We start from the raw sequence: 24,886 nt of genomic DNA, 5'->3' as shown, positions 1-24,886 counted from the left end.
GCGCACGTACCTGTGTGTACATGCATGCATGTGTACAGATATGTGCATCTGTGCCTGTGTGTGCTGTTTGTGGATGCGTGTTTCTGTGGATGCACGTTTCTGTATGTTTGTACGTATTTGTGTGGTGTGTATGCGTGGGTGTGCGTGTGTACACATGCACGTTTGTATACATGCGTGGGTATGTGTATGGGTGTGTGTTCGTCTGTGCGTGTATGCACGTGTTTGTGCGTGTGGGCACGTGTATGCACACGCATGGTTTTTCTGAACCTCACCTCACTAAAAGGAAGAGAGCTTTTTTCCTCTGATAGCCCATCCCTTTTTCCTTTGGTGAAGGGGGTTTTGTTAAAGAAAAAATTATTCTGACACTTTAAAGGCTCTTTAGTCAGGTTACTTGCAAGGGGAGTGTTGGCCAGCAAAGACCATTGGGGATGTATGTGGTAATGGGAATGGGGATCTGGGGGTGGTTAGTGGTTGGAAAGTGATTAAGGGAAGGCTCCAAGGGTAGGGACTTCTCCCTAAGCTGACCTAGCAGGCTGCTCCAGAAAGGCAGGTTGAAGGCCTAGAGGAGGAACTGATCAGATGTGGAGCTAGGGGTAGCCAGCAGCAGGCAGAAGTGGTCCAGGCCCAGTGGAGAGGAGAGGCAGAGGGGCCTGGCAAGCATTGGTCAGGGAGGGTCTGTGTAGTTTCTGGGGAGGCATCTGTGTCTGTTATTGACAAGGCTAAAAATGATGACTCTGGACCGCAGTCCTAGCCCTCCTCTGTAAAGGGAGGCTGTACAGGAAGGTTGCACACTGCCAGCGCCCAGAGCATCGGCCCGCTTCCTCCCACCTCTCCACAGTCCCTCAACTTGGGAAACTGCCTCGTGTCTCCCAGGAGCCATGGAGGCTGTGGAACTTGCCAGAAAGCTGCAGGAGGAAGCTACGTGCTCCATCTGTCTGGACTACTTCACAGACCCTGTGATGACTGCCTGTGGCCACAACTTCTGCCGCGCGTGCATCCAGCTGAGCTGGGAGAAGGTGCGGGGCAAGAAGGGGAGGCGGAAGCAAAAGGGCTCCTTCCCCTGCCCCGAGTGCAGAGCGATGTCCCCGCAGAGGAACCTGCTGCCCAACCGGCTGCTGACCAAGGTGGCCGAGATGGCGCGGCAGCATCCTGGCCTGCAGAAGCAAGACGTGTGCCAGGAGCACCAGGAGCCCCTCAAGCTTTTCTGCCAGGAGGACCAGAGCCCCATCTGTGTGGTGTGCAGGGAGTCCCGGGAGCACCGACTGCACAGGGTGCTGCCCGCCGAGGAGGCGGTGCAGGGGTACAAGGTGGGCCACATCGGGGCCCAGGTCAAGGGGAGGAGGCATCCAGGGGGAGGTGACCCAGATCATGGGGGAGGGAGAAGGTGTCCAGGGACAAAGTGGCCCAAGTCAGGGGCTGGGGAGGTGGCGTCCAGGGAACAAGGTGGCCTGGGGCTGGGGAGGAGTGTCCGTGGAGACAATGTGGGCCTACACTGTATGATGCAGGCATTGCAAAATCTTAACCTCTCCTCTCTTATAGTATTTTGGGTGGCTCTGAGAACCAAACTGATTTGAGACAGATGAGCAGAAGCAAAACACTGAATTTCATTCCCTATAAGCTTTCCATGACCCGGGAGTCCCTCCTGAGGAGCCGGAGGCCCATGGAAGCATGTTAGAGCCAAACACATACCTGAGGAGGATGAGGGTTAGCTTAGCAGGGTCCCTTTTGCACAGATTTCTCTGGTTTCAGCTTTCCTGCCCTTGGTAAGAACATGGCTTTCCTCCTGGCCTAGGGCAGGCCTATCCGGCATGGTAGCCTGTGCCTTCTGCTCTTAGGAAGGCCGAGGATCACAGCAATTCTTACACCTGCCCTTTTTAAAGTGCTTTTAGCTCAAAATAATCCAAGGTGGCACATTTTGGGTGATGTATTTTGATCCCCTGCCCCTTCTGAGGAGGGTCTCTGGGGTGGGTGCAGTTTCAGCAAGCACAACTGTACTCTAGGCAGGAGGTGGGCAGATCACTGATCCCAAATCCTGCGGTTTGTGTCCCACAGTTGAAGCTGGAGGAAGACACGGAGTACCTTCGGGAGCAGATCACCAGGACAGGGAATCTGCAGGCCAAGGAGGAACAGAGCTTAGCCGAGTGGCAGGTGGGTGCCTGGGGCTGTCCAGTCCCTTTCCTGCTGCTGCTCCATCTTCCTGTGTTTACATGTCTGTGTCTGCCTGTGGGGATATGCTGCCTCAGTGGCAGGAAAAGAAAAAAGCTGCCTCCACCCTTCTAGGTTCTATGGCTGGCCTCAGAATGAAAATGACTTAAGACAGATGAACAGCAGAGAAAAAGATAAAAAGGCAATTTTAAATTACAGATGCACACATAGGGTGGAGAGAAGGGACCTCAAAAATCAGACTTAAAGAGGCAGCCAGAGGGTTGGGGCTCAGTACCACAAAGGAGGCAGCCAGAGGGTGGGGGCTCAGTATCACAAAGGAGGCAGCCAGAGGGTGGGGGCTCAGTACCACAAAGTAGGCAGCCAGAGGGTGGGGGCTCAGTACCACAAAGGAGGCAGCCAGAGGGTAGGGGCATAGGTCGGCACCACAAAGGAACAGGGCTTGGGGCCTCTGGGCTGGGGAGGCAGATAATGTTGGTTAAGTATTTAAGCAAGTGTCTCAGGTGAAGAGTTGTTTTTGGAAATCTCTTCCTGATGTAGATGCCTTGACCACTGGAAATTTCCTTCATGAAAGGGCACTTTTTTATTTTTATTTTTTTGAGATGGAGTTTCACTCTTGCTGCCCAGGCTAGAGTGCAATGGTGTGGTGTTGGCTCACTGCAACCTCTGCCTCCCAGGTCCAAGCAGTTCTCCTGCCTCAGCCTCCCAAGCAGCTGGGACTACAGGTGCCTGCCACCATGCCCGACTAACTTTCGTATTTTTAGTAGAGACGGGGTTTCACCATGTTGGTCAGGCTGGTCTCAAACTCCTGACCTCAGATGATCTGACCGCCTCGGCCTCCCAAAGTGCTGGGATTACAGGCATGAGCCATCGCGCCAGGCCAGGCACTTTATTTTTTTAGGCAGCTAATGGGGGAGGCAAACAGGTTTTCCTGCTTCTGCAGGTTCTCAATGGCCTTTAGTTCACCCTAATCCTAATGCCTGTCAAAACACAAAATCAAAACAGATTTAGAGATGTGGAGCGCAGTGATGCGATCATTGCTCACTGCAGCCTCAAACTCCTGCACTCAAGTGATCCTCCTGCTTCAACTTCCTGAGTAGCTGGGACTACAGGCACTTGCCACCAAGATCGGCCTTTTTTTTTTTTTTGTAGCGACATGGTCTTGCTATTGCCCAGACTGGCCTTGAACTCCTGAGCTCAAACTATCTTCCCGCCTCAGTCTCCCAAAGCACTGGGATTATAGGTGTGAGCCACTGCATCCAGTTAAGAGGAAAGATTTATTTGTAAGGCCACCAAGTGGGGAGGGAGAACAGCTCTTAAATTTGCCTCCCGAGTGATACAGCTTAGGAGTCTTTATGAGCTAGGGAGGCAGGGTGGTCCAGCAGGCCCATTCTGTGCAGGTGTCTCTGGGGTGCATGGCATTTCACAGGACACAGGTACCAGAAATGGCAGCCTTAGCATGATCTGAGGTTGGAAGTTTTGGCCCTCTGACATCAAAAGGCCACCTCGGGCACTGGGACAGGTCCACTTGAAGGGCAGATGGTCTCAACCAGTTTCAGCTGGACAGGAGCTGCCCCACGTTCCTGAAGCAACCAGTCCCATGGGTGACCTATGAATATTATCTATAAAGCAGCCAGTGAAGGTTGGTCAGCATTCAGAGGCACGGCCTTCAGCTTCATGGAAATAGGAAAAATAAAGTAACAAAAAGCAATCAGGGCAGGCTGACCTGATCAATGAACCCCTTGGTTTCATTAGCACCAGTGACTCCATTCTGGTTGGGTCTGGTCTTCTGGGACCTAGCACAGGAGCCTAGTTCAAAATAGTGGCCCCTGAGGATCACTTGAGCCCAGGAGTCCGAGACAGCAGTGAACCACGATCATGCCACTGAACCCCAGCCTGGGCAACATAGCAAGACCCTGTCTCTAAAAAAAAATTAAAAATTAGCTTGGCATGGTGGTAGTGACACATGTCTGTAGTCCCACTTACTTGGAAGGCTGAGGTGGGAGGGTCACTTGAGGCCAGGAGGTCAAAGTTGCAGTGAGTTGTGGTTGTGTCACTGCACTCCAGCCTGGGCAACAGAGCAAGACCCTGTCCCTACACAAAATTTAAAAACTAGCTGGATGTGGTGGTGCATGCCTGTGGTCCCAGTTACTCAGATAACTTGAGCCCAGGAGGTCGAGGTTGCAGTAAGTGCCACTGTACTCCAGCCTGGGCAACTGAGCGAGACCCTGTCTCAAACAAAACAAAAAACAATGGCCACCCATAAATTTTGTTTAACATGCCCAAGAGGCTTATTTGGGGGTGAACATTCTGAACCTCCTCAGAGCAAGGGTGCATGGGTGTTTGGATGTGTGGAAGTTGCAGTTTGGGGCTCAGAGGGTTACACTCAGTGTATCACAGGATAGCAGGGGTGGCGGCCTCTGTCACAGTTCCTGATCCCCAACTAAAGCTCAGGTTGCTGGTGATCTGTGGGTCACCAGGGCCCTGGGGAGAGGTGCCAGCATCCCTGGAGCCAAGCCACCTGCTGGCGACATGCCGGGCTTCTCCACCCTGCAGGGCAAGGTGAAGGAGCGGAGAGAACGTATTGTGCTGGAGTTTGAGAAGATGAACCTCTACTTGGTAGAAGAAGAGCAGAGGCTCCTCCGGGCTCTGGAGAGGGAAGAGGAGGAGACTGCCAGCAGACTCCGGGAGAGCGTGGCCTGCCTGGACCGGCAGGGTCACTCCCTGGAGCTGCTGCTGCTGCAGCTGGAGGAGCGGAGTACACATGGGCCCCTCCAGATGCTGCAGGTGAGCTGGTGGGCTTGGCAGGCAGGGGGGAATGTGAGCTCTGGCAGGCATGGGCAGCGGGGGCTGAGCTTGGGGAAGAGGCAGCCAATAGGAAAGGGCTGTTAGCTCCCCAGTCTCCTAGTCCTGGAGGCTGGGTGGCTGAGGCCAAGGTGTGGGCAGGCCTGGTTCCTCCTGAGCCTCTCTCCTGGACCTGAAGATGCTGTCTCCTCCTCATGTCCTCAGAGCATCATCTCTCTATGCATGGCTGTGTCCTAATCATCTCCTTCTATAAAGACACCAGTCAGACTGGATTAGGGCCCACCCCAGTGACTTCAACTCCCTCCTTAAAGATGCTGTCTCCAAACACAGTCACATTCTGAGGTCCTGAGAGTTCAGGCTTCAACCTGTGAATTTGTGGGGACACAAGTCAGCCCCTTACAGGTTCCAACCTGAGACAGTGTCCCCATTTCCTTCCAAGTCCAGAGAAGTGGCTTGGGACACCTAGCAGCCAGGTGCGGCTTTGGGACAGCGACTCCATGTCTCAGTGTGGGGGAGGCACACCGTCCCAGGAGTGAGTTGTGTGGCAATGGCAGTGGGGAGGTGAAGCAGCCAGCCTGCCTGCCGGGACCAGCCTGTGTGCCATGGCCCTGGAGAGGGGGCTTGATTACGGCTGACGAGACGCCATCTCTACAAAAACTTAAAAATATTAGCAGGGCATGGTGACATGTGCCTGTGGTCCCAGGATTCAGGAGGCTGAGGCAGGAAGATTGCTCGAGCCCGTGAGTTCAAGGCTGCAGTGAGCTATTGCACCACTGCACTCCAGCCTGGGTGATGGTGAGATCACATCTAGGAAAAAAAAAAGAAAGGAAAAGGGAAAACAAAGCGGCCTGTTCACAACTCACTACATTGGTTTGCTGACCAACTGAGGGGAAAAGCCCCTGCAGCTGGTAGAAGAGTGCTCCTATGAACAGAGGGCCAAGCGCATCACCTGCGTGAGAGTCCCTGCCAAGAGTTAGGGTCACACTCTGGAAACTAGAAATATGGCCTTTGGAAAACAAGTCCCTTATAGCTTCCAGGCCAGAGAAGTGAACAGTGATCTCTTTAGGGAACTCAATCCCTAAAGAGGCTACAGAAAATCCCCAGGTGGCTCAGTCTGTTACCCGCCCCCCTCCCTCCCCAAACCGCACCCAATTGCACCCTGACCCCATTCCTGCTGGGTGGGCCACAACCACCTGAAATGGGAGAGGAGGGTCAGTGTCGAGTGGCCACTTGCCCAGAAGGGCTCCCTCCACCTCTTCTGAGTTGCGGGACCTCAGGTGTGTGGCTGACAGGGTAGCTCAGCTTAGGTGAGGCACTGGGGGCTTTGGTAGTAGTGGGAACTAGGGCAGTGGGGAAGGCTCAGGAATTCCATGAAGCTCAGTTGTGGGAAGGGAATGCCCAGGGGACAGGACGGGTCTTGCCCTAAGACACGGACAAGAAGGGAGCAGGGACATTGAGGTGAGCCAGGAGCTTGGCTCACTCCCTGCCCTCTGTCCCCGTCTTTTGCAGGACATGAAGGAACCCCTGAGCAGGTATGTGGTCCCCTCAGGCGGGGGCGGGGGCAGTGGCAGCGGTGGGCCAGAGGGGACAATAAGATTGTGGGACCAGGGGAGTCAATAAGACTGTGCCCACTGGAGGAAGAACAACGTGAGTGTGCAGTGCCCAGAGGTTGCCCCTCCAACCAGACCCAGGACTGTGTGCAGGGTTCCTGGACAGATTGAAGTGCTAAGAGGCTTTCTAGGTAAGTGGGTACCCAGGGCCGGGACCTCTGACCCAGGATCTCTTGGCGATGCCCCACTGCACCCCCCAGCCTTGGAAGCCATCAGTGGGGGGGGTCTGCAAGTGCACTGCCTGATGACGGTGACTGGCTATTCACTGTGCCTTTGTAGGGTGGCATTACCGGTGGTTCTAATTCATGGGCTGAAGCTTGTTGAGTTCCCAGTGGTCCTTCCGCCCAGCCCCCTGTACCTTATTGCCACCAATACCCACACACAGTTGGGGTGTGGAAGCATCAAGTAACCCCAGATTCACAGCAAGGGAGGCCTCTGAGTTAGGGGACCATTTGGCCACATCCACCACTAGGGCCCGGGCGCTCCCACCGTTGACCCTGAATGCCCCACACCTTTCCCCATCTCTCCGCTGCCACGCCCATCTACAGAGGATGTGGTGCCTGATGCCACCTCCGCATACCCCTACCTTCTCCTGTACGAGAGCCGCCAGAGGCGCTACCTCGGCTCTTCGCTGGAGGGCAGCAGGTTCTGCAGCAAGGACCGATTCATGGCTTACCCCTGTGCTGTGGGCCAGACAACCTTCTTCTCTGGGAGGCACTACTGGGAGGTGGGCATGAACATCACCGGGGACGCGCTGTGGGCCCTGGGTGTGTGCAGAGACAACGTGAGCAGGAAAGACAGGGTCCCCAAGTGCCCCGAAAACGGCTTCTGGGTGGTACAGCTGTCCAAGGGAACCAAGTACTTATCCGCCTTGTCTGCCCCAATCCCGGTTATGCTGATGGAGCCTCCCAGCCATGTGGGCGTCTTCCTGGACTTCGAGGCCGGGGAGGTGTCATTCTACAGCGTGAGTGATGGATCCCACCTGCACACCTACTCCCAGGCCACCTTCCCGGGCCCCCTGCAGCCTTTCTTCTGCCTAGGGGCTCCGAAGTCTGGTCAGATGGTAATCTCCACAGTGACCATGTGGGTGAAGGGATAGAGATGAAGGCCGGGAAACTCGGGCATTGCCCCTGGCTCTGCAGAAGGTGTGCGCCTTCTGCTTACTGCAGGCCACCTGCCAGGGTTCTCTGGCATCAGGCTGGCAGCCATTAGACATGCAGGGGGGTTTCTCAAAGTCTAAATATAATTGCGATTAAAACTGTCAAACATTAAGAGGGTATATATTGACAGATGCTTCCTAGAGGAAACTTTTGAAAGCCCCTGCATTCTGAGTGGACCATTTCTAAATCCATATCTATACACCAGGAACAGCATGGTCATGTTTTCTTTAGCCATGCCCCCACCCCCACTTTGGAATGGCACAAATCTGTGGCTCCCAGCCGCCCCCAGGGGTTTAGGTTACTCTGTCAAAGAAGCAGAAACATCCTATGGCGGGGAGGAGCGGGGTTGGTTAGGTTGCTCTGTCAGGAATGGTCCCAGGTTGCCCATGGAAATGTCCTATGCATCCTATTGGGTCCTACGAAGGGGGAAAATGGGAAAGGCTGAACCCCTAAAAAGCCTCAGAGCTGCCCACCGCCATCCCTTTCGACCCCCGAAGCTGCACGAGCAGGGGCAAAATCCCAAAGAGGTTAGGATTTATGTAGGGGCCTCCTTTCCACAACGCCCTTCCCTTTTCCAAGGAACCCCCCACCCACCCCTGCAGGGTCAAGCACTAGCGCGGCAGAATTCCGGAGTCAGCGTACTCCTACCTCGACAAAGCCGGAGTGTCTGCGCGAGGGGCTGCCTGGAACAGCGTGTCCCTTCGGAGTGGTTCCCGCAGAGAGAATGTGGGCCTCCTGGAGGTCCTGGAGGGATGCCCCCGTCGCATCCCCCAACTCCAGTCATTCTGACCTTGGCCTGCCAAGGCTGTGAGGGCCGGGCCTTCCGAGGATACCCGCCCTGGGAAGCACGGGCTGAGGGTTGAGGACGCACTAGGGGTATGGCGAGGGGTTCCAATGCCCCAGGCTGCGGGCTCCCTTAGTCCTTGCAGTTGCTTCCGTGTGCCCCGCCCTGAGCCCCCATCCTTCCTAGCTCCGCCCCCTGTCCCATCTCTCCCCGGTAGCCCATTCTGTGTGCCCTATCCCTCCTCCTTGCCCCGCCCCCTGCTCATCCCTCCCCTGCGCCCCGCCCCCTGCCCCTATCCGCCCTGTATCCCCATCTCTCCCCTGCGCCTCATTCCTCCCCAGGGCAGGGGTAAAGACCTTGCCACAGGAACCGGAGCGGTGGGGACGCCAGGTCAGCAAGTGAACGCTCTCCAATTCCGTCCCGCCTGCGGGCCGCGTGACGGGCAGCGGCCAATCGGAGGCAAAAGCGGGTTGTTCCAAAAAAAAAAAAAAAAAAAAAACAAAAAACCCACCCAGTCGCTTCCTGCTTCCGCCTCGGCTCCTCTTCCTGCCGGCGTCCGGTATCCCTACGTCCCGCGTCCCCCGAGCACCCGGAGCTTACGCGCCCAGCGCTACTTAAATCCAGAGTCCTGCGCCCTGGAGTCCCCGTGCCCCGGAGCCGGAGCACCCGGGAGTCCCAAGCCTCGCGTCCCGGAGTGCCCGCGCCTGCGCCACCGCACCCGGATACCCCGCGTCTCCGCGAGCTCCCGAGTCTCCCCGCCGCCGCCCCGCGGACAGTACCGCCTTCCTCCCTTCGGTCCGCACCATGGCCGCCCCCGACCTGTCCACCAACCTCCAGGAGGAGGCCACCTGCGCCATTTGCCTCGACTACTTCACAGATCCGGTGATGACCGACTGCGGCCACAACTTCTGCCGCGAGTGCATCCGGCGCTGCTGGGGCCAGCCCGAGGGCCCGTACGCGTGTCCCGAGTGCCGCGAGCTGTCCCCGCAGAGGAACCTGCGGCCCAACCGCCCGCTTGCCAAGATGGCCGAGATGGCGCGGCGCCTGCACCCGCCGTCGCCGGTTCCGCAGGGCGTGTGTCCCGCGCACCGCGAGCCACTGGCCGCCTTCTGTGGGGACGAGCTGCGCCTCCTGTGCGCGGCCTGCGAGCGGTCAGGGGAGCACTGGGCGCACCGCGTGCGGCCGCTGCAGGACGCGGCCGAAGACCTCAAGGTGCGCCTGGGCGGGGGTGTCGCGCAGGGGCATTGGGGAGCCGGGGACTGGGGAGGCCTGGGCGGGTGGGAGGTTTGGGGACTGCTCCGGGCGTAATCTGTCTCTGTCTAGGGCGGGGAGCTCAGGATGCAGCCTGCCCTGGGCCGGTGAGGGGGGTATCGTGCAAGGCAGCTGTGGGGTATCGCGCAAGGCAGCTGTGGGGGCTCATGACAGCCTGTCTCAAGCAGACCCCTTGAGGCTGGAGCCATGGCCGCCAATGAGACCCTGCTCTCGGGGGTGAGGGGCGTACCTCCCATAGATAGAGGCTAAGAGAGGAAGGTGGAAGATGGTGGAGTAGGGGCAAGGAAAATGTGGCCATACACTGGCCAGAAAGGAGCCGGGATCAGAGGAAAGTGGGAAAACCTTAGAGGTGGCCGATCCTAGATGGACTCCTTGCAGGGACTGTGTTATCAGGTCAGTACTTAAGTCCTGGGAAAGCCCCAGACTGAGCAGGATGAGGGGGACACAGTCGTTTCCTCTCTAACCTCCCCTCCAGGGCTGCCCTGCATTTCGGGGTGGGGTACTGGGAGCCATCTCTGCCATCTGAGATGCCAGCGCTCAGCCCGCCTCTTCTTCCCTTATCTTGCTGCTTAAAACCCAAACAAACCCCAAGCTGAAGGGCCTGAGGCACACGTTCTCCTGGCCTGCGCTCCCTCCCGCGGTCGTCTTTCCTGGCTGACCTGCTGCAGGTGTGCTCCTGGGAGCCCACGTGTGGGGTAGATGGCAGCATCTTTGGAGCTTTCTTGATTGCACTTTGTGTGTTGCATCATGGTCACTTGTGTGTGCCAGATTAGCAGTTAAGCCAGTGTTAGAATCAGTACTGAGCTTGGTCTATCCCTATCACAGAGAAAACTTCTGGGATACTAGAATAAATCTGAATCTGTCCCCTTCTGCTTTGGATTTTAGTAGAAAGGTGGTTTAAAGCCATATCTGTGGGCTTGTCCAAACACAGATTCTTGTGGGTTTTCTTTTCGTTCTTTGCCCATGCAGGAATGTCTACACCTCAAACATGTTAGCCCAGCAGAATTACCCTTCTGATACCAATTATCCCAATGGGTGCAGAGAGTGCCCAGTAGCTCCGTAGAGCTGATCCGATATAGTCTCATGGGATAGCACTTAACCGTTTCTTTTGCAGGTGAAGAAAAACATTTCCCTCTACCCTGTTAGGTTCAGTGGCTGGGGGCTGCAAATTAAACTGGCACAAGACAAATTAACAGGAAAAAAAATCATACAGTTTGATTAATATTTTAAGTTTTACATGCACAAGAACTTCATAGAAAAGTGTATTTCAGCAAAGGTTTGTAAATTGTGGAGAAGTGACTGGACACAGAGACGGGATTCGGCGTCTAGGACTGATAAATTGTGGGAAAGTGACTAGGAAATAGATGGGAAGAACTAACACAAGATAATGGTCATTGTAGTAAGGTCTGTTTAGGCAGAATATCTCCCGGGATTAGAGTGCTCTCCTCTTCCTGGTGGAGGGAGGGTGCCTTTCTCATGGGGAATGAATACCCTACTTTTAGGCAGATAGGAGTACAGAGAGCTCTTCCTGCATCTGCTTTTACTCAGAATAATACTTATACCACAGCGGTATATTTGGGGATGACATATCCTGTTCCTCTTCACTGCCTTAGGGCCTATGCTGTGTTAACCACAGGAAACTGGTTTTACCTGCCCCCATAGGCCTAGAAAGCTCAGTCCCACCTATGGGGCTGTGTGTCCACTTGCCAGAGTTGGGGCCCATTAGCTCCATGATAAGTTCACTCCTTGCCTGGCCCTGACCTGGGGTCATGACAGATGAACAAGCCCCAGTCCGGGTTGCCCCGAGGTGGTAAACAGGAAAGTCCCAGTAAGATCCAGTTCCAGGAAGCAGCATCATAGGAAAGAGAAGACGGCCCCCAGATCCCTCTGGGTTGTATATCAGATGGCACTTGGGTGGGGAGGGGCTTTGCCACAGGAAGGAGAAGGCCAGGGAAGATCCCAGGCCTGCACCAAGCCCCAGCGTCCCAGTTCTGACTACATACAGGGTAAGAGGTTTCTGTTCTAATCTGGCCAGAGACGCAAAGATGCAAGTACCTGAAATGCAAGATCTTTGCCATGCAAGTACCTTGTGCTCCTTTACAGCCCATTCCATCTGATCAAATGCTGTTTGTAACTTTAGTGTTGAAAACTGAAAATGTTGGCTAGGTGTGGTGGCTCATGCCTGTAATCCTCCCAGCAATTTGGGAGGCCGAGGTGGGCGGATCACCTGAGGTCAGGAGTTTGAGACCATGCTGGCCAACATGGCAAAATCCCGTCTCTAAAAAAAATACAAAAATTAACTGGGTGTGGTGGCGGGCACCTGTAATCCCAGCTACTCAGGAGGCTGAGACAGAAGAATCACTTGAACGCAGGAGGCAGAGGTTGCAGTGAGCAGAGCAAGACTGCATCTCAAAAACAAAAACAAAAACCGAAAATGTCATGTAGGGACTGAGGCATTGAGGGAGAAGTTGAGAGGCGCTGGGCCAAGTGTTTGAGGTAGGGTTGGGGGTCACAGGGGCCAGGTGTGAGTTTTCTGGAACAGGCCGGTAGCAGTGAAGAGAGAGGCGGGGGGACAGGGACCCCCATTTGGGGTTCTTGTAGCTCACATGAAAGCTAGGCCTAGGCAGAGACAATAAAGCAGTTGGACATGTCCTTGGTGCTCCGGAGGTGCCAGTCGTCCCGAATCGCAGGGCCAGGTGGTGAACCAAAGTGAGCACCTGGAGCCAGGCAGCTGGGCCCATGTCCTGGCTCTGCTACCTGGGCAGACTTGTGGATCCTCCCAGCACCTCCATCCTTCCAGAGCATGGATAGAGAGAGATGAGAGCCAAGACTTGGGGTGGCTGAGAAGCAAAGAGGTGTGACCAGCACAGGGCCTGTTGCTGATAAGGGTGTCAGATGGGGTGGAAGTGAGCAGACCCTTCACGAAGTGGGTTCAGGGCATCCCGAGCACACACAGTAAAGCGAGCTTGTGTATAGGATTCTCACTGCTTCCTGGTATGCACCGCATGAGGAACCATGCGAATGAGAATTAAGGACCAAGAAAGCAGAATGCAAGTGTACCCGTCCTGGGGCTTATTACAGTGACAGCTGATGAAGCTGAAAATGCACAAAATCCCAGGTAGCTTGGAGAAAAGATGGGGTGGGCAGCCAGGCATCTCTGTCCGTGCTGACTGTCCTACCAAAACACCATGGCTTACACATGGCAGATGTATACTACTCATAGCTCTGGAGGCTAGAAGCCTAAGATCAAGCCCTGGCAGGTTTGGTGTCTGGTGAGGGTGCTTCCTGGTTCACAAACAATGCCCTCTCACTGTGTCTTCACATGGTCAAAGGGGCGAGGGTTCCTTTATAACACTAATCCCATCGTGGTGGCACTGCCCTCCTGACCTAGTCACCTCCCAAAACCCCTGTCTCCTAATGTCATCACCCTGGGAGTTGGGATTTCAGCCTATGAAATTATGGGGACATGGGGCAGAATTTTTGGACCCCAGCATAGGCTTAGCCCAAGGCCCTTATGTGAGCTGGCAGGTGAGAAGGAAGAGGAGGAGGAGACACTGGCTTGGGAACAGGAGAGCTCGACACCTTCAGAGCCAGCTTGGGGACAGATGGGGTGGGCAGCCAGAACCCTTGAGGTAGCTTTGCAAAGGGGGGTGAGGCCTGGGGTAGGGTAGCAAGGTCAAGGTCTAGAAACACATCTCATATGAGAGAAAGGAAAGAATGTGGCTGGGGCTGTCAGCCTCTGGCAAGAGGCTGCCCACCTACCATGAGGGCTCACGCTCATTGGAGGGCATTGAGTTCCCTCATTCACCAGGCAGATTTCAGTTTGTCCCCATTGTCTCTGAGGAGGAACTCAGGACAGTGTGTCAGGTGCAAAAGGGCAAGCTTCTGTGACAGGACTGATGTCTCATGGCCCTGCCTGGCCTCTCCCACAGGCGAAGCTGGAGAAGTCACTGGAGCATCTCCGGAAGCAGATGCAGGATGCATTGTTCTTCCAAGCCCAGGCGGATGAGACCTGCGTCTTGTGGCAGGCAGGTGCTGGGGCTCCCAGGGTTCTGGGTGGCAGGGCAGGGAGTGAAGGTCCTGTATAAGAGACCCCAGGGGGCAATGCTGGCCAGGCACACTTGTGCTTGGTGTCCCAGGACCAGTCACTGCTTCAGCCTGGCCCCAGTGAGCCCACTGAAGGGCTGGTCCTTCCCCATGTGCACTTGTCCTGCCAGGTCGCAGGCGTGGGCTCCCATACCGCAAGGGCCCCATCCTAGGGTCCCAGCATGCTTGGGTGGCAACTCTCAGGTGGATTTAGGGTCTGGGCCCTGGAAGTGAATTTGCAGGTTTTGAGGGACTAGGTCATAGTTGTGGGATTCAGCCATCCCGAGGAGTAGATTCAGGATCTGTCCAGTTCTGGGGTAGATTTGGGGTCTACCCAAATCACCTAGGAGGCCCTAGGTGGTGGATTTGGGATCTGGGCAGCCCCAGGGGAGAATTTGGAGGTCAGGAGGGACCTGGGTGGTAGATTTGGGGTCCAGCTGGCCCCAGCTGGTAGATGCGGGGTTCTACCAAGCCAATGGGTGGATTTGGAAGTTGGGGAGGGACTAGGTAGCGGATTTAGGATCTAGCCGGCCCTGGGGTTTAGATTTGGGGTCTAGCCAATACTGCGTGGTAGAATGGGATTTGGCTATCCCTGAGTGGTAGATTTGGGGTTTAGGAGGTGCCACAGGTGGGTTTGGGGTCTGGCCAGCACCAGGTGGTAGGTTTGGGATCCTGCCACACCTGGGACTGTGCTTGGGGTTTAGCAGGCCCCGGAGGGGAGGTTGGGTGTGGCCCGGCCTCGGGGTGGGCTTGGGGTCTGACCGGACTTGGGGTCCAGCTGGGCCTGGGGTCTGGCCTCAGCTATCCTTCTCCCTGGGACCCACAGAAGATGGTGGAGAGCCAGCGGCAGAACGTGCTGGGTGAGTTCGAACGTCTTCGCCGTTTGCTGGCAGAGGAGGAGCAGCAGCTGCTACAGAGGCTGGAGGAGGAGGAGCTGGAGGTGCTGCCCCGGCTGCGGGAGGGTGCAGCCCGCCTAGGCCAGCAGAGCGCCCACCTAGCTGAGCTCATCGCCGAGCTCGAGGGCCGCTGCCAGCTGCCTGCGCTGGGGCTGCTTCAGGTGAGCTGGGCGGGGAGCAGCCTGTGCTGGGGCTGCTGCAGGTGAGCTGGGCGGGGAGCAGCCTGTGCTGGGGCTGCTGCAGGTGAGCTGGGTGGGGAGCAGCCATGGTGGCCACACGGGCATGGCCTGACCACACTGGGGGAGGGAGAACCAGAAAGTGCAAGAAGAAGGGGCAGAGGTTGTCTGGGCTAAGAGGTTAATGGCATGGCTGGATGTGCCTGGCTCTTGCCTGTAAAACGCTGAGTCAGCAGCAGGACAGATGTCCCACCCGTCCTACCCCCAAAATCCATGTGCTGAAAAAGGGAAGATCGATTGTCCTCTGTAGATGTAAACAGGTGGTGTTTCTTAAGTGCTTATGTAAGGTTACTCCATCTCAGCCTGACTGATGCTGCTGCTCCCTGTGGGCACAGCAGAGTGGGCGGCGTGTGATTGCCGGGACCACCTCGGGTCTCCCATAGAACTCCCGCCATGGTGTCCCCAGCAGGAAGTCCACTCCCTTCACTCTGTCTTCGCCCCGCCAGCACACCCCATGCATCTCCGTTATCAGGGGTGGTGTCTCCTGCTCTTCTGCTTCTGGGAGATCTCTCCCCATGTTTGTGCTCTACTACCTGAGCCGGCCCCTTGGGCCTGGGCTTTCCTTGGTGTGCCCCCAAATCAGAACCAGTAGATGCCCTGGCCTCTGGCCTGGCGGCAGGTCAGGCAGCCTGGAGTTAGCTCTCCCCCTTCGGCAAGCGTGCACTGATAAGGACTGACGGCACTCCCATGCTGAGAGGCCCCATGTGGGCTGGGAGTGTCTGCTATCATCTTCCTGTGGGGTTCAGCTGGACATTTGTCCCACAAAATAGAAAACGTGTTCCATGCCCAGCGTGGTGTAGACCCAAGGGACCCCAAGATTCACAGGGAAACAGGCCCCTAGGCAGTTCTGGCTCCCACAGAGGAGAGAAGTCTTGTGTGAGTGAATTCGGCCACTGGTGGGGCAGGGCTGCCAGACTCAGGTGGAGCCCACAATGCTGCTGATGTGGCTAGGCAGCTTTGCACGGGGGATGACCTGCTGCCGGCCTCTGGAGCCCAGCAGAACATCAGTCCAGGCACCAACTCCTGGTTTCATTTGTCATTTCTATCGTAAGCTTTTTCTATATATATATATTTTCTATATATATATATTTTAAAATTATTTTTGTATTTTGTATTTTGTATTTTGTAGATTGAAGGGGTACAAGTGCACTCAGAGTGTAGCCATCCCCATATGGTGCACATTGTACCCAGTAGGTAGTTTCCCCCACCTCCCACCTCCTACCTCTGAGTCTGAGTCTACCTCCACCCCTCCACTCCGTGTGCTGCGTGCACCAGCTTGTACATCAACTGACTTTGAGCCTGGGAAGCGGGAAGGACAGTTGGCTAGTGTCTGTAGGAAGACTGAAGAATAAGGAGAGGGTCCTGTGGTCAGAAAATTGTGGGGTGGGGAGGTACCCAGGAGACTGAGGAGGAGCCCTCAGGGAGAGCAGAGAGGACAGGTGTTGGAGAAGCCAGGAAGGGTTTAGAAGGAAGGTGAGTTGACCTGGAAGTGGGGACCCATAGGGTTTGTGTGAAGATGCGATTTGGGCTTTCGGCTGAGACGTTGTGGCATGTGGGTGGGTGGGTGTTGGGTCTCGTACGCCCACCTGCATTCACCCTGCTGAGTGGCCCACCTGTCCATGCCTTGACCAAGCTCCCTGCTGAGGTTTGGCCTGGCTGCAAGGCTTCAGGGAGGTCCCTCCTGCCCCCTGAACCTGCCGGCACAGAGCTGCCCTGGTCTGCATGCTGTGGGGGTCTGCCCACATGGGAGTTGCAGGAGAGCAGCCCCAGCAGCTGTGTGTTGGTGTGAGCTGTGTGCTGATTTGAGAGGGAGAGGTGGGAGTGGCTTTGCACCCTTGGCCCCCGGTTGGGTTGGGGGACCCAACCCGCGTTCCCAGTACCCAGGCCCAGTGGACAGGGGTTGCAAAGTGGAGGTAAGGGCTTGAGTGACTCCCAGGAATCTACCCACTGGGGGCCTGACTGCTGTGGACTCTGGGGCCCTGGCTGCTGTGGACTCTGGGGCTCTGGCTGCTGTGGACTCTGGGGTCCTAGCTGCACCCTTCAGCAGGCCCTGCTTGTAGCCGCAGAGTGATTTTGTTCAAGTCAGTGCTGCGCCTGGAGGGCCCATGTTCCGTGCAGAGACCAAACTCCCTCGTCGAGGCCAAGGTTCTCCTCCACCCCCAAGCCCTTCTCCTGCTGCCCCTGCACCTGGCCTTGTGACAGCCACTGCCTGTCTCCAAATGACACCAGGGGTGGGCCACCCACCCCAGGTAGAATAACCAAGGTGGAGCTGCTCCTAGCTCACACCGGCACCATCTGCCCTTGCCCTGTGCACACCCCTCCCTCATCCTGCACACTTCCCTTCTGTCTACCAACAAATTCCTCTTGGGCTCCAGAACCCTACCAAGAGTCTCCTCTTTATTTATTTATGAATTATTTATTGAGACAGGGTCTCACTCTGTCACCTAGGCTGGAGTACAGTGATGTGATTATGACTTACTGCAGTCTCGACGTCCTGGGCTCAAGCAATCCTCCCACCTCAGCCTCCTGAGTAGATGGGAAGGTAGACACATACCACCAAGCCCAGCTAATTTTTAAAATTTTTTTTAGAGATGGGATTTTGCTATCTTGCTATGGCTGGTCTTAAACTTCTGGACTCAAGTGATCCACCTGCCTTGGCCTCCCAAAGTGCTGGCCTTTTTAAAAATTTTTTGGGGCCTAGAGTGTGTTGTTGTCCCCCTACACAGAATTAACTACCTGTATATGTGGAAATCTTCCTTTGCCATTTCTCCTACATACAGGGAAACCCTTGTCTGGGATTATGTCTTACTGACTTCTGCATCCTGGCCTGGTAGCTGGTACCACATGTGTTAGAATGAACATGGTGTGGGTCATCTATTTGACAGTGTGGGTTAAATCCCTGCAGTGAACTGAAGGCTGCTCTAAGAGATACAAGACCATGCCTCCTAGGAGCTGATGTTCCAATACTTGGGTGTAGTGGGCTGCCACATTGAGTACCACCTGCCAGGAGGCTTCTCCCGCAGAGACTGATTGTCTCCTAGTCCTGCACACTGAAGGACTGAGGTCAAAGCTTGTTCCCCCTGAGGCCTCTCTCTTGGGCCTATAGATGCCTTTTCTTCCCTGTATCCTCACAGGGTCTCCCCTCTGTGGGTGTCTATGCCCTAGTCACCCCTTCTTATGAGATACAAGTTATGTTGGATTAAAGCCCACCCTCATGGCCTTATTTTACTATGATTTCCTCTTTAAAAGTCCTTTTTTCTAATAGTCAAGTTCTGAGGTCCTGAAGTTTCTGGCTTCAACGTACGGGTTTGGTGGGATAGACACAGTTCGGGCCCTAACACGGAGTGAGATGCTGTCATGTATCAGGCAGTGACACAGGAAGGAGGCACGCCCAGTTGTAGGGCTCAGCAGGGAGCCCGCAGGGCAGGCGGAGCTGGGAGAGGGAGCAATGGGACTGCAGGGTTGGGCTCCGGCTGGGGTGAAGGCGCCCCTACACTGAAGGCTGGGATCTTGCCTGTCCTGTCCTTGGCACCCAGGGGCGTCCACTTGGGGCTCTGGGGGAGTGAGCTGACAGCCAGATGCCCTACATCCAAGTGTTAGGCAGAAGTGGGTCTCGGTCCGCAGGACTGGACTGCACCCCATTGGTAATGCCTCCTGGCACATATGCTGGAGCCTCTGTCCAGCATTCCTGTCTGTGGGCCTTGCTGCGGGTGGTTTATGGCCCCCTGTGTGTGTTTTTGCTGCCTGAGGCTCAAATGTAGGAGAGGGGGATGGGGTGAGGCTCCAGGGGCTGGGAGGGGACTCCGGGAGCAGGCGATGATCACTGACATGGAGTGTGCTGTTTCTCCTCCCCACATAGGACATCAAGGATGCCCTGCGCAGGTACGAGCCCAGCCTTTCCTGGAGGGGGTGGGAGTGGGGTGGGACCCAACTCTTGGCCATGGCGATGATATCTGGGTTGTCCCCTCTAGGGTCCAGGATGTGAAGCTGCAGCCCCCAGAAGTTGTGCCCATGGAGCTGAGGACCGTGTGCAGGGTCCCGGGACTGGTGGAGACACTGCGGAGGTTTCGAGGTGGGTGTGGAGGCCCCAGGTGGGGAGATGACTCCAGGAGGGTACCCCGCCAAGGACCTGGGCAGTTAGCCACGTGTTCTGTGTCCCTCCACTGCAAGCTCCAAACTCACAGTGTCATGGTGGTGGGTTGTTGGGAAAACGTCCTCTGCTCATACTTCTGACATCACTTGTGTGGGTATTTTCACACCAAACAATTCTTCAACTTTTGGAAATGAATTGGGTATCAAAGAATTCCATTCAGCATTGAATGGAACTCACTTCAGATGCCAGTCACAACTTTCAGGGGCTGCCCATACTTCTGTTCCCTCAGCCCCTCTGCAGATGTGAGCATTTGCTAGCACAGCCCATGGAACTCAGGAGAGCATTTCACTTACTGTCATTGGTTTGTTGTGAAGGATACCACTCAGGAAGAGCCAAATGGAAGAGACACATGGACAAAGCCTGGGAAAGAGCACAGAGCTTCCCCACCCTCCCTGTGTGTTCCCAGCACCCCAGTGTGTTCACCAACCTGGAAACTCCCCGAGTCCCAAGAACTGTTTAGGTGTCTTTGTGGAGGTTCCAGTTATCATTGATTAAATCATTGGTCACTGGTGATGGGGCTCAACCTCAGACCCCTTTCCCCTTCCTGAGGTCAGGGGCTAGGGCTGAGCATTCCCACCCTCTACTGACAGGATTGGTCTTTCTGGTGGCTGACCCTATGCTGGGCTCTCTCAGGTCCCTACCTCAGCCACTGCAGTGGCATTCAACTAAGGTGTGATGGAAAGGGGTGTCTTATGATAACACTAGATGCTCCTATCACTCAGGATATTCCCAGGGTTCTATGAGCTCTGCCAGGAACTGGGGACAAAACCCAAATCTGATTCTTGCATCACAGTCACCCAAAGGAAGTACTGTCCTCAGTCCTTGCTAGCAGGTCAGGAGCCTGTTGCGTAGGAACTGTGTGCAGGCCTCCAGAGGCGGATAGATCTGAACTCTGGGAGTGGTCAGGGTTGGGACAGCTGCACTTATTCACATCCTTCATCTGGGGATTGAAAGAAAAAAACGGGCTGGATGCATTGGCTTACCTCTGTAATCCCAGCGATTTGAGAGGCTCAGGCGGGAGGATTGCTTGAGGCCAGCAGTTCAACACCAGCCCGGGAAACATAGCAAGAGTCCCATCTCTACAAATAAAAAACAAAAACATTAGCCAGCCATGGTGGCACATGCCTGTAATCCCAGCAGCTTGGGAGGCTGAGGCAGGAGGATCATTTGAGCCCAGGAGATCAAGGCTGCAGTGAGCCATGATCACACCACTGCACTGCAGCCTGGAGACCCTGCCTCTTTAGAAAACAAACAAAAAAGAAAGCAACCAAGATTCCCTCTTGATTTCTGAAGGCAAAACATGGACCAATTTCTAGGATATTGGACGTGGCTAGGTGGGGAGGGGATGTCCACTTGGAGACAGTTACTCCAGGAGGTTGTGAGGCTGCAGGACCCTGGGGCAGACAGCCAGGCCATCCAACTGGGAGGATCATCATACCCACATGCCCAGGACACAGGCAGGTGGCCCCAGCTTGTCTGTGGCTGTGCCTGGGTGACCTTGGGCCTCTCTCTCCAGGGGATGTGACCTTGGACCCGGATACCGCCAACCCTGAGCTGATCCTGTCTGAAGACAGGCGGAGCGTACAGCGGGGGGACCTGCGGCAGGCCCTGCCGGACAGCCCAGAGCGCTTCGACCCCGGCCCCTGCGTGCTAGGCCAGGAGCGTTTCACCTCAGGCCGCCACTACTGGGAGGTGGAGGTTGGGGACCGCACCAGCTGGGCCCTGGGGGTATGCAGGGAGAATGTGAACAGGAAGGAGAAGGGCGAACTGTCCGCGGGCAATGGCTTCTGGATCCTGGTCTTCCTGGGGAGCTATTACAATTCCTCTGAACGGGCCTTGGCTCCACTCCGGGACCCACCCAGGCGTGTGGGGATCTTTCTGGACTACGAGGCCAGACATCTCTCGTTCTACAGCGCCACCGATGGGTCGCTGCTATTCATCTTCCCTGAGATCCCCTTCTCCGGGACGCTGCGGCCCCTCTTCTCGCCCCTGTCCAGCAGCCCAACCCCGATGACTATCTGCCGGCCGAAAGGTGGGTCCGGGGACACCCTGGCTCCCCAGTGACTCGGGCCTTCCTGGAGTAGTCCTGTTGCCTCTCCTGCCCCTCTAGGCCACTGAGTGTTTTGGGCACTTGGAGGACCTGGGAGGAGGGAGTGTGTCCTTTGAGCAAGAGGAGAAACTCCTAGTGCCTTTCTGAGCCTGTGTGGGAGAACCCCAATTCTAGCACTCCAGGAAACTGCGGGAGGGTATGGGGCAGGCTCTGTCCTCTTTGGGAGACCCCTCCAGCCACCGGGTGCTGCTTAATGCCAACAGCCCTTACCAAAGCTGGGAGCCCCATCACCCCGGCAGCTCTGAACTGTGGTTCCAGAAGCCAAGAAAGCTCCACTGGGGCTTGCAGAATCCACAGTCCGCCTAAGCTGCACAGTTCCTGCAGCTTTGCCAGCCCCCCAAAACTACGGTGCACCCCACCTCTGAAGATGCTGGGGGAGGCAGCCAGGATGGGAGCCAGCCCCATGCCTATCTGTGACCCCATAGTGGGTGAGAGCACGTCACAGTCCAGGGTGTGGCCGCTCTGGAAGAATTAGGAGGCAGCCGTCATAAGTCTTCAGATGATGGGAGGGGCCAGTGAGGACGGGAACCAAGAGTAGATGTCTCAGAATAAAGGGGCTTCTGGGAGGTGCCCGGGCACAGATGTCTGTTCAGCAGGTTTGTGGGCCTAGAGGAGACAGCACAGCCCAGAAATGTCTTCTGCAGGCCCACGTTGTGACTTGAAGCTTTCATGGGCATGTCGCCATTGGGTTTTGCCCTTGCAAAGACTTCCTAGGTCTCCAATGGCCCCTCTGGACCCAGGGTCCCAGCTGCTGCTTGGGGATGTGCACTGCTGGCCACCAGCCTTGCAGTCTCCCTACCCTGGGGAGGAGCAGTGGGTGCCCAGAGCCCAGGGCATATAGCAGAAGACAGGAGTTGATTTTTCTGTTGGGTTTGGGGTTTCTTTGTCCTCAAGGTACTGTTCTGCTTCTCTTTACCCCCTGCTTTATTTATTGTAAGCATTCCCACGTTAAATAAACTTTGGCTATTGTCTACAAGTCATCCTGCTTGTGCCTGCTTAGTCCAGGGACAATAGCGGGTGCCCCACTGTGCCCAGCAGAGGGCAGAGCCCCAGGGAGTCTGTTGATGGGGCAGGCGGGAAGCTCAGGCAGAGTAGGGGCTGGGACGGGCAGCCGCTTCCCACACTCAGGCACAGATGGGTGCTCCGCTTTCTTTGCTCAGTATATATGTTCCTTATGTGGAGCTATTGCAGGAATGTTTTTTTGAGCTATCCTGGTAAATGTTAACTGTGTTCCATTGTGCTTAATGAGTACAGTCTCCTGAATATCATTTATTCAGTCATTCTCCCATTCTTGTATTTTTTTTGGCAGGGGCCTGGGGAGGCATTATGTAATACCATGTTGAACAAGATCAGCAGTTTCATCGGCTGCAACAAAGAGAGGTCTGAGTGGAACCCAGGAGTCTGGGCATTTCTCTGTTTTGGGGTGGGGTTTTGTTTGTTTGTTGTTTTTTGAGACAGGGTCACACAGGCTGGAGTGCAGTGGTGCAACCACGGCTCACTCACTGCAGCCTCGACCTCCCAGGCTCAGGTGGTCCTCACACCTCAGCCTTTCGGGTAGCTGGAACTACAGGTGCACACTACAGATGGGGCCATGCCCAGCTAATTTTTGTAAACATGGGGTTTTGCCATGTTACGCAAACTGGTATTGAACTCCTGGGCTCAAAAGATCCTCCTGTCTCAACCTGCCAAGTAGCTGGCACCAGAGGCGTACACCATCACACCCAGCTATTTTTTTTTTTTTTTTTTTTTTTTTTTGGGAGAGGTGGGAATCTCACTATTGCCCAGGCTAGTCTCAAACTCCTGGGCTCAAGTGATCTACCCGCCTTGGCCTCCAAAGTGGTGGGATTTCAGGCTGAGCCACCAGGCCTGGTGGGGTGAGTATTGCCATAGCCTGTTTCCAGGTGGCTGTATCCAGGGCTTCCCTCCAATTGAAGACTCCAGCTGCTGCGTTTGTGCCTCCTGGAGTGAGGCAGCCACCTCAAAATTGCTGATCTTGTTCAATGTGGTATTGTATAATGCCACCCATCCCCCTACCAAAAAAAGGACAAGAGTGGGAGAGTGACTAAATAAATGATCTTCAGGAGACTGTAATGAAGCACAGTGGAACACAGGAAACATTTACCAGGTTATCTCAAAAAAAAAAAAAAAAAAAAAAAAACAATTCCTTCAGCAGCTCCACATAAGGACCACACACCTGAGCAAAGAAAGCGAAGAGCCCATCTGGTTGGTGGTAACAGCCGGGGACAGCCTTGTGGGTGAGACCACAGGGTGCACCCAGGATAGTTCTGGCCATAGCTTTGAAATAAAGCTGCACACTCCATAAGAGAAGGGCAGACTTCATGACTCATCTTTCCAGATGTCCCCCAGCTGACTGCTGGGGCCCTGTGGGTGTCACCCATGCTTCCAGGCAGTGGAGAGATGACAGAACATGGAGGACCCTGAGCAGGGAGCTGGTCTCTCAGAAGGGGTGACAGTGAATGGCCTGAACAACTGTGTCCTGCACTATCAGGGAGCCCCACTCTGTGCAGCTTGCAGTTGACCAAATATTTAGGTTCCCCCAAATTCATACGTTGAAATCCTCACTGCAAGTTCATGTTATGAGGAGATGGGGCTTTGGGGATGTAATTAGTTCATGAAGGTGATGCCCTCATGAATGAGATTAGGCCCTCTGCAATGGGACCAGCTCTGGGGGTCTGTACAGTACATCGCCAATGCACCATCAAGCATGGTCCAAAGACAGGGTCATTGTGCAGGCCACCCGTTGCATATTATCCACACCTGCCGTGCCCACCTAACAGTAAGTGGCCACCCTCGGAGTGCCCACAATGTCCCGAGAGCTGCGGGACATTGTCATGCTGCAGGCTGCGTGCAGGGTGCCGAGCACCACCTGTGCAGCACCCAACCATCCCGGTGCTCCCTGCGCCCTCGAGCCCCCTGCACCCCAGTGCCCATCTTGCATGCTGCACCCTCCCCATCTCACCCTTGCCCACCACATGCTCCCCCTGTGCGCCCAGTGTACCCCCCGCCCCGCACCTGTAGCCTCCCAGTGAGCTCAGACCCTCCAAGCCCAGTGCCTCCCATGTTAGCAGTGCCCGCAGCCTCTGGTCACCCCACACCCAGCCCCATGCACTCCAGGCACCCAGAGAAGCCCCGCACGCCCAGTTTGCTTCCACGCCCCCCATGTCCTGTCCCTTCCCAGGTGCCCTGTGTTCGCTGGAGCAACCCTGCCATCTGGAGGAAGCAGTGCACAGCCACTCGTGAGCCTGAGGCAGCCTTCCTGGTGCTGGTGTGGAGCTCTGTCCCCACCATACCCTGGACCCCTGTGCTCTCCCTGCCCTACCCTGCCCTCTCCAGCCCAGAGTCACCTCTTCCAACCACTCTGACTTTTTGTAACAACTTAATTGTGGTATAGTTTTCACACAGTAATATTCAGCTATTTCAAGTGTACCATTAAAATGATTTTTACTAAATCCACTGTCATCATGATTCAATTTTAGAACATTTTCGTTACCTCAGAAAGATGTCTCTGGCCTATTTCTAGTCTCCTAATATAGCATATTTCATTACCTGCTTTCCCGCCACTGAACCAGTCTTAGGTTCCTGGGGTAAAT

General features: G+C 55.4%; 2 protein-coding genes across 3 annotated transcripts; both read left to right on the top strand.

Annotated features, from left to right (window-relative positions):
* The first annotated feature begins 486 nt into the window (after positions 1-486).
* Positions 487-7,677, top strand: TRIM17 (tripartite motif containing 17). The gene is made up of 6 exons (XM_030935914.1): positions 487-1,307; positions 2,053-2,148; positions 4,720-4,950; positions 6,478-6,500; positions 6,606-6,709; positions 7,127-7,677. The coding sequence occupies exons 1-6, from the start codon at positions 879-881 to the stop codon at positions 7,675-7,677; spliced, it is 1,434 nt and encodes a 477-aa protein (XP_030791774.1). The 5' UTR covers positions 487-878.
* Positions 7,678-8,876: 1,199 nt separating this feature from the next.
* TRIM11 (tripartite motif containing 11) lies at positions 8,877-22,255 on the top strand. 2 transcript variants are annotated; one of them, XM_030935913.1, is made up of 6 exons: positions 8,877-9,734; positions 13,727-13,822; positions 14,710-14,937; positions 18,872-18,894; positions 18,984-19,084; positions 20,682-22,255. In XM_030935913.1, exons 1-6 carry the CDS (start codon positions 9,327-9,329, stop codon positions 21,227-21,229), a joined length of 1,404 nt encoding a protein of 467 aa, XP_030791773.1. In that variant the 5' UTR covers positions 8,877-9,326; the 3' UTR covers positions 21,230-22,255. The 2 variants fall into 2 exon arrangements, with proteins under 2 accessions (XP_030791773.1, XP_010367162.1); XM_010368860.2 differs by having other exon boundaries at positions 8,881-9,734; positions 14,707-14,937.
* The last annotated feature ends 2,631 nt before the right edge of the window (positions 22,256-24,886 follow it).

This window comes from Rhinopithecus roxellana, chromosome 8, assembly GCF_007565055.1.
Source record: "Rhinopithecus roxellana isolate Shanxi Qingling chromosome 8, ASM756505v1, whole genome shotgun sequence".
NCBI lineage: Eukaryota > Metazoa > Chordata > Mammalia > Primates > Cercopithecidae > Rhinopithecus > Rhinopithecus roxellana.
This window is presented reverse-complemented; position numbering and strand designations above follow the sequence as displayed.